Source organism: Gossypium arboreum, chromosome 12 (genome assembly GCF_025698485.1).
Source record: "Gossypium arboreum isolate Shixiya-1 chromosome 12, ASM2569848v2, whole genome shotgun sequence".
NCBI classification, from domain to species: domain Eukaryota; kingdom Viridiplantae; phylum Streptophyta; class Magnoliopsida; order Malvales; family Malvaceae; genus Gossypium; species Gossypium arboreum.
In genome coordinates, this window is record NC_069081.1 from 107,894,602 (window position 1) to 107,907,001 (window position 12,400).

Genomic DNA, 12,400 nt, shown 5'->3' on the forward strand with positions numbered 1-12,400 from the left:
AGTCTGCTGTTGTCAGGTTTTTTGAGTTTAAGACCTTATAAGCAGCTTAAATTCAATGCTCTGATTAGTATTGATGATTGACAAAGATCAACTCGACACAGTCAAGTGAAACTAAATAGAAATTTCCATGTCTGGACAAAACCCTGGCATATTTGACAAACATATCAAGTGCTGAAACGATAACCCCATGTCACAGGCACGAGTTAATTGAAGAATAGCAATACTGTTTTTAATTAATTAATTTTTTTAAGAATATAAAAAATATATATTTTATCAGTATATTTTTCATTCCATTAAGGCTGAATCTTTTTGGATCCAAATATCAAAGTATAAAGATAATTTTCCTTTTCAATTCCCACAAATAAATCAATCGTTGTTGGGACTTAGGGAGCTAACTCCTGGATTTAGAAAGGATTCTTACAAGAGAGGGATATTTTGGAGTAAGACAAATGTCTGGGCATTCAGTGATAACAATATCGTTCATAGACAGCCTGACATTAGTCTTTCTTGTCCTGAGAATCATATAAAAGTGACCACTACAAGAAAATAGTTGTATAAACTGGTGTGACGCTGGAAAATATCTAAATTAGATAAAATTGCGAATAGTCAAAAGTTGAGATAGGGACTAATTTGCAAAGGAGAAAGAAGTGTAGTAAGTCTAATGTGAGAAAAGAGAAGAAGTGAATTGATATTAAAAGGGGCTCGATTGTTGATTTAACAAAAACTAGCTATGGCAATTAAATCATGATTAAAGATGGTGGGGATTAAAGTTAATTTGGTCTTTTAATTCCTTCACCATTGATCTATTAGCAATGAGATAAAATAACCTTTGTGAAGCAGTGAAACAAAACAAAAACAAGCATGAGAATTACAAGTGACAGAAAGTATGCATAATATGAAAAAGTAATTGGGAACTTGCACTATCTACCATATCAAAGTTTCAAGCAACCTATCATAGTTACATAACATTACACAACCATTCATACTTCTTCACACTCACAAAAATGTCTCTTTCCCATACACTTCATCTTGACAGCATATATTTATATATTATGGGTTGTTACTTGCTACACATAGAGCTACAAGGTTCAATATCTGTAGCCATCGTCATCATATATGTAACCACTGCTCCTCGACTTGTCAGCCTGCAAACCCATGGAAGAACAATGGATTATTACAAAAACCAACAGTAGCCAAATTTTTCAAGAGCTTGTATCAGTTAATAGCGAACCAACTTATGAATGGATGAAAATAAAAAGATGCTGTAATATCAAACTTCCTTGTATAAATTACAGCTCGCAAAAACATGTAAATGAAAGAGAATCCGATCATTGATGGCATACCCTATGAATGAGCTTCTCAAATGCATCAGTCCCGTTCTCTTCAATGTATCGCTCGGCAGCAGTTAAAATATCATCTGGTTTACTGAAGAAGTCCTTCTTACTCGGGACATACCAGATGCTAATTGTCTGTTGTGGGTTCATAAAGAAAGGTCTCAAATAATGCTCGTAAACATAAGCAGCACCACTGAAGTACGGAATGACCAGCCAGCAGGTGAAAATCAGCTTCGCGTGAGACCAGATTGGGATCCTGCATTCATGTTCTTAAATGTTTCAGCAAAGTATAGGCAAATGCAATTTCTGAATGTGCATAATTATGATAAGAAGCCTTTAGCATACAACTTCCCTTCTTTAAAACCAGCATAAGTATCATGAAGGTTTTCGCACAACCATCTGAGAAACTAAACCAGGGCAAAGAAATATAAAGATAAGTAATTAACACATTGGTGAAACTTCAATATAACCAAGTTAGATTTAACTTGCCAATGCTTTCCACTTTTTCCATCGAATCGATTTGTTGAAATAAAGTGAGTTGAAACCCTTGGTAAAGAAATGGGTTCCTCTTCTAGTGGATGAGAAGCTAATTAAAGAATACAACAGGTTTGGTCACCTAAATTGTCAATTTTACAAGCACAATAACCATTTTTTTTTCTTGAGTTGGTCAACTAGAATCATAATTGTTTAATCAAATGAAAAATCTGAGCTTTCCCTCTCTCAGACACCCCCAAAGCGAAAGAGAAAAAGTTAACTCGGATTCCCGGAAACGGGAAATGTATATATAGGGATAGTGTTAACTCGGATTCCCGGAAACGGGAAATGTATATATAGGGATAGTGTTAGAGCAAGAAATGTGCTATGTAGGAGCAAATCATTCAAGAGCATAAAAATTTACCATTCAATGACTTTGGCAAAGGTGAGTTCCAGCAATGTAATCATGGAATAGAGAACCCAATATGTAAGCCATTGTCGGTCATCGGCACGAGACTCGGATTCAATTGCCCTAACTGAGGCATAACTGTTTAAGAATTCAATGCCATGGAACAATTAAACCAATTCAAGTTCAGACAACTTGTAAATTACACCAATTAAAAGGGTAAGAGAAAAAAAGTAAATGAAACCCCAAAAAGATTGAAAAACACACTCACAGAGGATACAGAAGACTAATAACTGGCCTGCAAACTTAACCCAAAAACCAAATTAGAAATAAAATATTAAAGACATTCAGAAACACACACACAAATAGCTTGAAGTTAAAAGTATACAATAAGCCTAAAACTCTATTTCTTTTCTCTTAGTTGATGTTTTAAAATTTACATTTTTAAAGCAGCAATAGCATACATATATAAAATACATGACCCAAAGTAGAAACAAGATAAATGGGGCAAGAGGAAATTACCCAGCAAGAATATCAAAGTTCTTAAAAAAAACCTTAAGAAAACTTCCAGCGCCAGATCCCATTTTCACTTTCCAATGCTCTTTTTCTTTCTGAAACCTCTGATATAATTAAAAAAAAAAGAAACTAACCCAAAGCTTTGGTTTTGTTCTTATTGCGGCAGTTGCTTGAGTGACAAGTGTGTTTTGTATGCGTAAGAAAGCTGAGGTGCTTAAGATGCTAAAAGCTGGTTTGCAAGGAAGGTTGGGGTTGTTTGGCGGTGGGAATCTAACGGTGGATAGTTTAAGAGTGACTAAAATGCACGGCTATGGATGTTCCTTAACTTTCAACAGAAAGAAATTTAGGGGCTTCTTTTGCTTATTCGTTTGGTGGAACCAATCACTCTCGTAGGGGAAATACCATGAAAGGGACTTTCTTCCACTGGAATTACATGATTGCCATTTCCTTTGTCTACGTTGCTCTCATATGAACCGAGTCGGGCCGAATTACCATTTCAAACTTCTTAGCTTTTTGTCTAGACTTGGTTCCGCTATTAACTCGGTTTTTTTTTATTAATAAAATTTTCAAATTAATATTTTTATTAATAAATTTAAATAACATAATATGATTTTATTATTAATTAAAATATTAAATTAATAAGTTAACAATTGATTTTGTCATAACTCAAGTAAGCATGACATATCTAAAGTGATTGCAATCATTTAATATGATAAGGAAATCAACTACGAATGTTTTAAAGCGGCGAGCAAAAATTAACAAAAGAATCGAGTATTTATCAAACTAGAGAGGAGGACAATAAAATCATCCCTAAAGTCACTTATAAAACTAATATTACATGCATAAGCAAAACTAAAAAACGTGTTATAAGAGTAGATAAAAACTTTTAAAACCGAAGACTTATTAAACAATGAAAAACAAACAAAATATATATATAAAACTTAAGACAACATGTGAAATAATTTATTATTCTGAAATATTCTCAAAACAGAAACAGTTTAAGAAGTTGACGAAGAACCACCCACTTTCCAAGAAACTACTGGTGACCTGTGGAGTTTTAACAAACAACAGATACCATCATTTGTCCATCACAACTTGTGAAGAATAAAAAAAGAGTTGATTGGAGAGAAAAAAGGCAAGAGATAGCCAACTCGGAAGCTGGCACCACCGCTGAGCAAAACAAAAGATAAGAAACAAATAGTTCGAAGGAAAAAAAGAGAATTTTTATAATAACACATGTGAATAATATTTAAATATCTATTTTAAATGTACCAAAAAGAATAACTATTTTTAAATAAACCCAAATAAGGTTAGAATTTTAAATCCAGAATAAATCGCAAGGTGGAATTCATGAAAATTCCAAACACATTAAGAATTGGTAAGTCAAATTTTAAAGATTAAAAAGAAATACTTTCACATTCGAAAGCTGTTGACTTTTCAAGTAAATACATTTTATTATTTTCATATCAACACAAAATTTTATTTCTTTTGATAATTGACATTTTATTTAGTTTGAATTATATAAACCTCATAATTTTCATGAGATTTCACATCATAAAAGCATAAACTGGTAGAAGTAGAAAGAAAAAGCATTTTTGAATAAATATTCTTAACAATGTAAAACGAAAAAGAATATATCGTTTCATTCACCATCAAGGGACAATATCATAAAATAACTGTCATATTTTAAATAAATAAGAAGAAGTCCATTAATACATCAAAATCAAACTCGTTGATAACATCCCAAATTCATGTTTGGAGTAGTAGAAAGGTATCTTAACATTTTTAATCCCGGCCAAAATAAAACTATGAATTGTACGCTATTGTATCAACTCTGTAGGAGAAATGGAAGTTGAAATATGCTTAAATTTGCATCTGAATTTGGAACTTCAGGTTCTTGAGCAACCCATTTGGAACCTGCGCACCTTCATTTTTCCATTTAAGGCAAGGGCCAACACATCATATTCCTCCACATACCACAGCTCCTTTACCTTTGCCTGTCATCAAACACAAAACCAACCAATCATATCTTATATATATTGAGCACAAAAACACAGTTGACATAGATAACAAAGCATTCACATTCAACCATGTCCTTGCCGGTAGGACTAATGCTATGCCTAGTACAAGAGGATTCACATATTTGATGTTCATGTTCTTTGACAATGTAACAAAAAGTTCCAGTGCTCGAGTACTTCCTATGATGCGAGAATTGCATGCTAACTAAGAAAAGATGGGAAAGAATTGACAAATTTGATGCCATTCTCTTGGTGTTCTTCCACAAAATGAGCTCAAAAGTTTCCCAGAGCCATGCTTTCTACAAGTTCCACAGTTCAACATCAAAGAACTTAGATATAGAACATGATACAATGTACTTAAATTAAATGTTCTTTAAAAAACAGGGATTACCTCACCTCACGACAGTTAAAATGGTAGCAACAAAGTAGGGACCAATAAACTCCCATCCCGAATACTAATATTTTCATCACAACAAATATGCCTTTGTTTATAGTCATTTGCATGCATCTCCGATCCATTTAACATTGTCATTCTAGTTTTTGCAAACAAATTTACATCATATTGCGGAAAAACAACCAAACCTTGCCGTGTTTCTATCATGTATAGTTGTTACCAAAACTTTTAAACAATCTTTAGTTATCATTAGATGACTTTCCTACCAAAAGTTCTAAATATCACAAAGGATATCCGATTAGATTAAAATACATATATGTTTCAAGCAGGTACTAAGGTAAAAACTCAATTATGAGCAAGAGAAACCAAGAAAACAGAAAACCTGCAGTAACCATGGTATTCAGTACAGTTTTTATGGAAACTGATTTGGGTTACGATTGGAGGTATTTGGTTCAGTTAAGTTTTCTATTCAAGTTCAAGCCAAACTGAATTTTATTTTTACTTTCAATATATTTAAATTTTTATGATATGAAAATCAATAATTTACATCTAAGTTACTGAAGAAAAAAAACTTAAAAGCATTATATAAAAAATATAACTTTTTTTAATTTAAAAAAAATGAAACAATCCAAACCGATTTTGACTTGGGTAGATTAGTTATCAACTGTATTTGATTCAATTTCAGTTCCAGAATACCACACCCAACCAGCAAATTCCTTTTCTAAAACAAAACTGTATCTTATCACTTTCAGGTGAGAATATCATGCTATTGTTGCATGAATTGTCAATAGGGCCAAAGACAAGATTTGAAGTTGAGTTCTTTCTTTTCCTTTTTGTAGTTCAGATTTTAGTTATTTATGTTAGTTGAAAATAATATACAAAATAAAAGAAACAGTCTTGCAGGAAAGTCAAAAAAAAAGGAAAAAATAAAAGTTAAGGTTCAATAAAAAAAAGTACATATATCGGTGCGTTGGAGTGCTTGGCACCATTGCTAGCATATGATTTTGTCAACAGAGGAATCTGGCTTCAATTTCCTCATTGTGAAAGTTATAACTAATAAGAAAATATTCAAAAGTAATAAGCAAACCATGAAAACAAACCGAATTTTGTAAAAGTTATGAGAGAAATCAAGTATGATATTTTAGGAAAAAACAATTCTATGAAAAGTGAAAAAAAAACATTTATACAAGGAAATACTGATAATACTCTTTTCTTTTTTTTCTTCTTTATGGATAACAAAACACACAAGAATTAAGTGGAAAGTTGAAAAGCTTCAACTTAGAACTTATAAAAATGTTACGGGGGCCAAGAATAGAAATAAATAAAAATAAAAGACTTGGAGTTAAATTATGATTTTCAAGAAATTTAAAAGAGAGGAGAAGGGGGTGGCCGATTAAAAATAAGTAAATAATCAAAAAATGGGGATCATGCACATGTGAGATTTCATGCATGGGCGGATTAAAAATAAAGTGACCAATCAAAACATGAGGATCACGCATAGGAAGCTATTCAGACAGTGAAAATGCATGCCAAGTAATGATACAAAGTATAACAACTTGCCTTAAATCCACGGATTTCATTGTTTAGTTGAGAGACTAGCTTATGGAAAAGTTTGATTGGATTTGAAGTACTATCAGTGTCCTGCATAAGACATGCATTGTATACATATATGTAAGAATATGAGCTTGAACCAATCACATAACTCTTGTAACTTCAATTCACCATTAGATCTAAACAAGGAAACTAATATAACAAGCTTTGCCAGCCATACTTTTGCCATAGTGCCAAAAAGTCGCAGTTTACTCGTACAAGAGTCAAGGGAAACCTTACAATGCTTGAGTCAGCAAATGGGCTTCTCTCAAATTACAACAGCAACTACTATCTAGTATTTCATGGTTCAAACATCATGGCAATATAAAAAGGATACATGTTGACCTAGGGAACTCAAAAGAACATTGAAAGGGATGAAACAAAGAAGATGAATTTGTGATTGAAAATTCATCTCACAATGTGTGGGTTTAGTCCAACATTATGTTGGATTTATCCAATTATTTGCTGGTCCATTGGTTAATTTCTTATATGGATGTAATAATTGGCATTAATTGTAACTACTCTTAATGTACTTCTATACATGTAACTTCATAAAAATTAAGAATAAAAAGGAAACTACTGTAACTGGATAGAACTTAAAAATAATACCATGAGTGAAGCTTTAGGGTGACTCAGAAGCCTTGCAAAAGACGTGTGAAGAATAGCCTCATCATACTGCAAAAGTAAGCAAAAACGTTCCATTTTAAAATAAAAAACATTTCCTTTACAGTCACATAAATACTTATTATTGTCAAACAAGACAGAGATCCTAAAAATGATGCCAAAACCATCAAATAAGAATTAACAGGCCAAGATATTACCATAAAAAAGTATAGCCCTTATATTAGCAATGTTGCCATTTCTTTCTTTCTTCTTTATTTTTGAAAGACACGATGTTGCCATTTGAATATTACTAGTTTAGTCAAAATTAAGTTTTTCATAAGGATCTTACAAGTTGCTTCTCTGGTGCTCGTGCAAGTGCTGTTCTCAATTTAGCACGAATGCTTACGGGATCCGTTCCAGAAATTACCTACAGAAAAATAAAAATGTTATCTGGCACTAAAAAGAATAAAAATCCTTTCTTCCCTTTTTCGACAGCTCATTTAGGAAACAGGAGACTACAAGTGAAGGACTAACCTGCCAGCAGCCAAGAAGCACACCAGTCGAAGTTAAAACTACCCTGTCTAAGACGATTTGTAAAGGGCATAGCCCCTCTGCAACAGCTTTAGCAGCAGCTGCTTCAGCTTCAATCTGACAAAAGAAAAGAGGCTTCAAAAATCGAACCCAACATCTAACAAGCAGAAAAAAGAGGTACCAAAATAGCTATAACAGGCAAGTTACCTCAATTTCAGAGGCGGGAACAGGTGCAATATGATGCGATGCGTGGAACATACTGAAATGGTACAAGCTTGAGTTCTGAAACCAGATCGCTAACCAAAATATATAAGCAAGCGAACACATGAGAATAAATGCAGAAAAAGCAAAAGTTATCAATTAACTAAAGGAATAAATGATAACTTATCTAAACTACTCTCGTTATTAAAAGAAGTATCAAATCAGTTAAATAGATAACAGAAAAATGTGGAAGAAACAGCAACACAAAAATATACTTCTTTACAACAGATTACCTTTGTCAAAGTATGGATCAAATACTTGCTTTACAGCCTTCCTGTGACAAACAAAGCATGCATCAGAGTATAATGTAAGGGCTAACCCCTCCCTCAACCCACAAAAAGGGCTTAGCATAACATGGAAATATTAAATAGAAGTCCCCTTTAATTATCTCGAAGTCCTATAGATTATAAAGCCAGCTTCAACTCTTAAAAATTTTGCTAAAACAGCATGATGGGAAATCACACTTAACTAAGATCAGATCAAAGTTATTAGTGCAGGCATTTTACTTCTGGGGTCAATATTCTGATAAGAAACAAGTAGGTCAAAAATTTAATAAAAACAACAAATGGAAAAAAACATTCCAATGAAAACAAAATTTTACGAGATGGGCACTGAGTATTCTGTGCTCATATACAAGACGTTGGCCCGTACAGGAGGATGTGCTGCCTGAAATGAGAAGGAAAGCCATTATTAACCGCTTGTACAGAAGGATTGATTATAGCTCGGTTGACTCATATATTACCTTAAGTACAGGTGTTACAAATCCATCTTTCAAAGTAAAGAGATCTGAAAGTGACAGCGATTGAGAAGTTTCACCATGTTTAAGAAAAGCTGCTCCATGCTGGTCCAAATCCCTTTCCATTTTATCATACAATGTTGATCTTCGATTGCTATTTGCCATAGCAGACTCTGATAAAAATATCCCTAACAAAGTTAACACACTAAAGTCCAAGTATGCAAAGCTTGCCTGAATTTGTGCAAAGCTCCGATTTAAAAAGAAGTCCAAGTATGCAAAGCTTGCCTGAATTTGTGCAAAGCTCCGATTTAAAAAGAAGAAAAGAAAAAAAAAAAAAGGGCTATCAATTTAATTTTTTATCAATAATTTGATAAAAGAATATTACAAAATGAGAATTTTTAATAATAAGGCAAGCATGATGAACTAACACCACGAATTCACAAATGGCAACATTATGTTCTACGGATCTCAAACCTAAAACCATCAAAATTAAGTGGTGTCAGGTAGCTCAAACAGTCATCCAAAAGAGTTCAACCTTTAAATACATATCATAAAAGCAATATTAAGTAAACGGGAAGACTGTAAATCAATAAACACACACACACACAACATTTACACTCAAAATCCGGAATCCTAGCAAGAAAAGGCGAAGTTTCATCAAATCCCAGCAACAAAAAACATAAACCCAGGACAATTTTAAAGTTCATATGAAAAATTAGGACATCATGATAAACAACTAAACTTCTCGTTTGTTATTTTAAAGCTAAAATGCGATTAGATCTTAAAATTCATCATATTTTCAACCTTAATTACCAAGAAAATTTGATAGAAGAAGAAAGAGTACCTGAAGAAGGAAGGGAAGAAAGAGAAGTGGAATTTCGGAGAGCCAATTGGAAGAGAAAGAAGAACAAAGCAAGAGAAGAGAACCATATAACAGCTACAGTTTTGGAATGGCTCCACCAATTTCTAACTCTACCCATCACCATTCTTTTGCTTCTGTTTCGAGGTCTTCCTTAAAATAGAAGCTACGAATGTCGACGTTTGGTACAGGCCAATTTTTTCCTGCCCCGACTTCCACCCGACGGTTAAAATATTTTAATGCTTACTTTGGCCCCCAAACTATACATGTTTTCTCATTTTCCTACCTAAAACTCTCTTTTTTCTCGAACTTTTCTAGTTATTCAGTTCAATCATTTTGTAACCGTGTTAAAAACTGATGGGTAAATTGCACTTGTCATTTTTTTTGTCATTTAATTATGAAAAGTTATAAAATCGTCACTCAATTATTTAATTTTATCTTTTTAGTCACCTAACTATCTTGGATGTTTGAGTGTTTTCATTTTTATGTTAGCAAGTTGGAGACCAAAAAGGAAAAATAGAATAGTTAAGTGACTATTTTGTAATTTTTCATGTTGGGGTGACCAAAAAAGAAAAATTATTAATAGTTAAGTGATTATTTTGTAATTTTTCATAGTTGAGTAACTAAAAAAAACATAAGTGGATGACCTTTACCGCAGTTTACCAAAACCATTTGACATATTGTGTCAATCAAAACATGGCACCTGACACCTTAGTCAATTAAAATGTGTCTCATGGCATTCATGTTTATTAAAATTAAAAAAATATTTTTAAATCAAAATAAAAAATAGGAAAAGAATATTTAAAATTTTAAAATATTCATTTTACTTTGACTTGTGTTGACTAGGCATTGACCAATGTTGACTAACTTTCATTTCAATTTTTATATTTTAAATTTTCATAATTTTAACAAAATATATATTTTCTTTTGCAGTTTTTAAAAGTTATTAGGAATTTTCTAAAATTATATTTTTATTTTAAGTTTTAAATTTTAAATTTTTTATTTTTAAATTATTAAAAATTATATTTTTATATTACTTGCAACCTATAACGAGTTAGATTATTTATGCGATTGGAAGATCCGAATGTTAATGAATTAGTAATTGAAAGAGAGTTAAAACTTGATTTACAAAAGATGCTTGTGGTTTAGTGCTCTTAATTTGAGCACATGCTAGGGCTGAGCCAAAAACCCAATCAAATAGAGAAATTAAGTTGAATCAGAAATTCAGTTTGACTCGATTTAAGTTTTTTTTTATAGTTTGTTTAGTTTCAAATAGATGATATCATCAAACCACAACAATTTAGTTCGATTTCAGTTTATTCCATTAAACATCAAAAATTCAAAAAAAATTAATTAAAAATTCCAATAAAGCCTAATATTTTTCTTGAACATATAAGCCCAATATATTATCAAACAATTTACCAAACCTGCAGAAAGAAAACTAAACTAGAGAAGAAGGAATTAAAACCAGAATACAAAAACTAAACTAAAGAAGAATGAACTAAAATCTGAATACAAAAAGTAGTTTACTTGTTTTATTGATTCAGCTTTAATATCTCAAGATGAGACGAGCTATGTATTTATACAGCAAAGTTAGTAGCTGCAAATACTAATTAGCATTAACAAGAACCTATACTTTCTTTGCAACTGACTAAGAGAATAACAGTCGACTGAGTCAATTGACCCGATTAGAAAAACACACCTATTTACTTTTCTTTAAAGAAAAGAACATTATCTTTATGGTGGGTACCCCTTTAATCAAAGTGGTATTCCCTTAGTTCAAGACCATTTTTATTGAAAGCGTCATTTAAATAAAAACTCGTTGCATTAATGATGCACAAAATAAACCTTTGGTGGCCACTTAATTAACATTAATAAGTCAAAATAGCATTAGGTCATCAAAGCTTCCATTCAATATTCAATGTCTTCAAAATATCGTTTAATAAAGATTAAAATTTTAAATTGGCAATTTCTAACAATTGGCTTAACACTCCCAACAAATACATGTTACTCCTGAAATTAAGAAGGCTCGCAAATCGTCACAAATCTGGTTGTATCCATTCGATCATCTCGTTTAACCTAAGAACCTAAAAATAAGAAGAAATTGGGTAAGTTTGTAAGAACTTAGTGAGTTCCTAAGAAGAACGATCTCACCTTAATTACTATCAGACATTAAAAACAAAAGAACTTGACTAGTTCTCCCTATTTGGCGGATACATTACCCTGGCCTACAGATGATACCGCAAATCAACTCAGCCTATTGGCGAACAACACCGGTTTCTATACTCATATATGACAATCATGGGCACATCTGCTCCGCGAACACGCCACTTGTGTGGACTACCATTTTTGATAGATAGACTTACTGTTCATGCTTTCATGCAACATGCAATACCATATGCACCCTTTTTCTATGCAGCCCTTCCTTATGCTAGCTTCTGATCTTAGTTCTCGAAGAACAAAAATTTTCCTATATCTTCAAATCTGCTCGTCTGAGCCATATAATAACAGCACTTCTATATCCTCCTAACTCTTTTCCTTGTATAAACACATAAGTGTTCTCCTACAAGGTTGGGTTTTCACCAATCACGGCTTATATCTAAGTGCCATACCGGAGGCAAAATGCATTTTCTTGTACAACATCCCTCCTGTACCTCCTCACACCTAATTGGATACGA

General features: G+C 32.4%; 2 protein-coding genes across 3 annotated transcripts; both read right to left on the reverse strand.

The window, feature by feature from the left end:
- Window positions 1-868: 868 nt before the first annotated feature.
- Window positions 869-3,090, reverse strand: LOC108477273 (HVA22-like protein a). Of its 2 annotated transcripts, XM_017779778.2 has the most exons (5): window positions 2,737-3,090; window positions 2,486-2,512; window positions 2,233-2,355; window positions 1,344-1,590; window positions 869-1,145 (listed from the first exon to the last, which is right to left on the reverse strand). In XM_017779778.2, exons 1-5 carry the CDS (start codon window positions 2,796-2,798, stop codon window positions 1,089-1,091), a joined length of 516 nt encoding a protein of 171 aa, XP_017635267.1. In that variant the 5' UTR covers window positions 2,799-3,090; the 3' UTR covers window positions 869-1,088. The 2 variants fall into 2 exon arrangements, with proteins under 2 accessions (XP_017635267.1, XP_017635268.1); XM_017779779.2 differs by lacking the exon at window positions 2,486-2,512 and having other exon boundaries at window positions 2,737-3,089.
- Window positions 3,091-4,398: 1,308 nt separating this feature from the next.
- On the reverse strand, window positions 4,399-10,027 carry LOC108480026 (uncharacterized). The gene is made up of 10 exons (XM_017782925.2): window positions 9,708-10,027; window positions 8,870-9,036; window positions 8,729-8,793; window positions 8,361-8,401; window positions 8,074-8,162; window positions 7,870-7,983; window positions 7,685-7,762; window positions 7,342-7,407; window positions 6,703-6,783; window positions 4,399-4,727 (listed from the first exon to the last, which is right to left on the reverse strand). Exons 1-10 carry the CDS (start codon window positions 9,847-9,849, stop codon window positions 4,620-4,622), a joined length of 951 nt encoding a protein of 316 aa, XP_017638414.1. The 5' UTR covers window positions 9,850-10,027; the 3' UTR covers window positions 4,399-4,619.
- Between the last annotated feature and the right edge of the window lie 2,373 nt (window positions 10,028-12,400).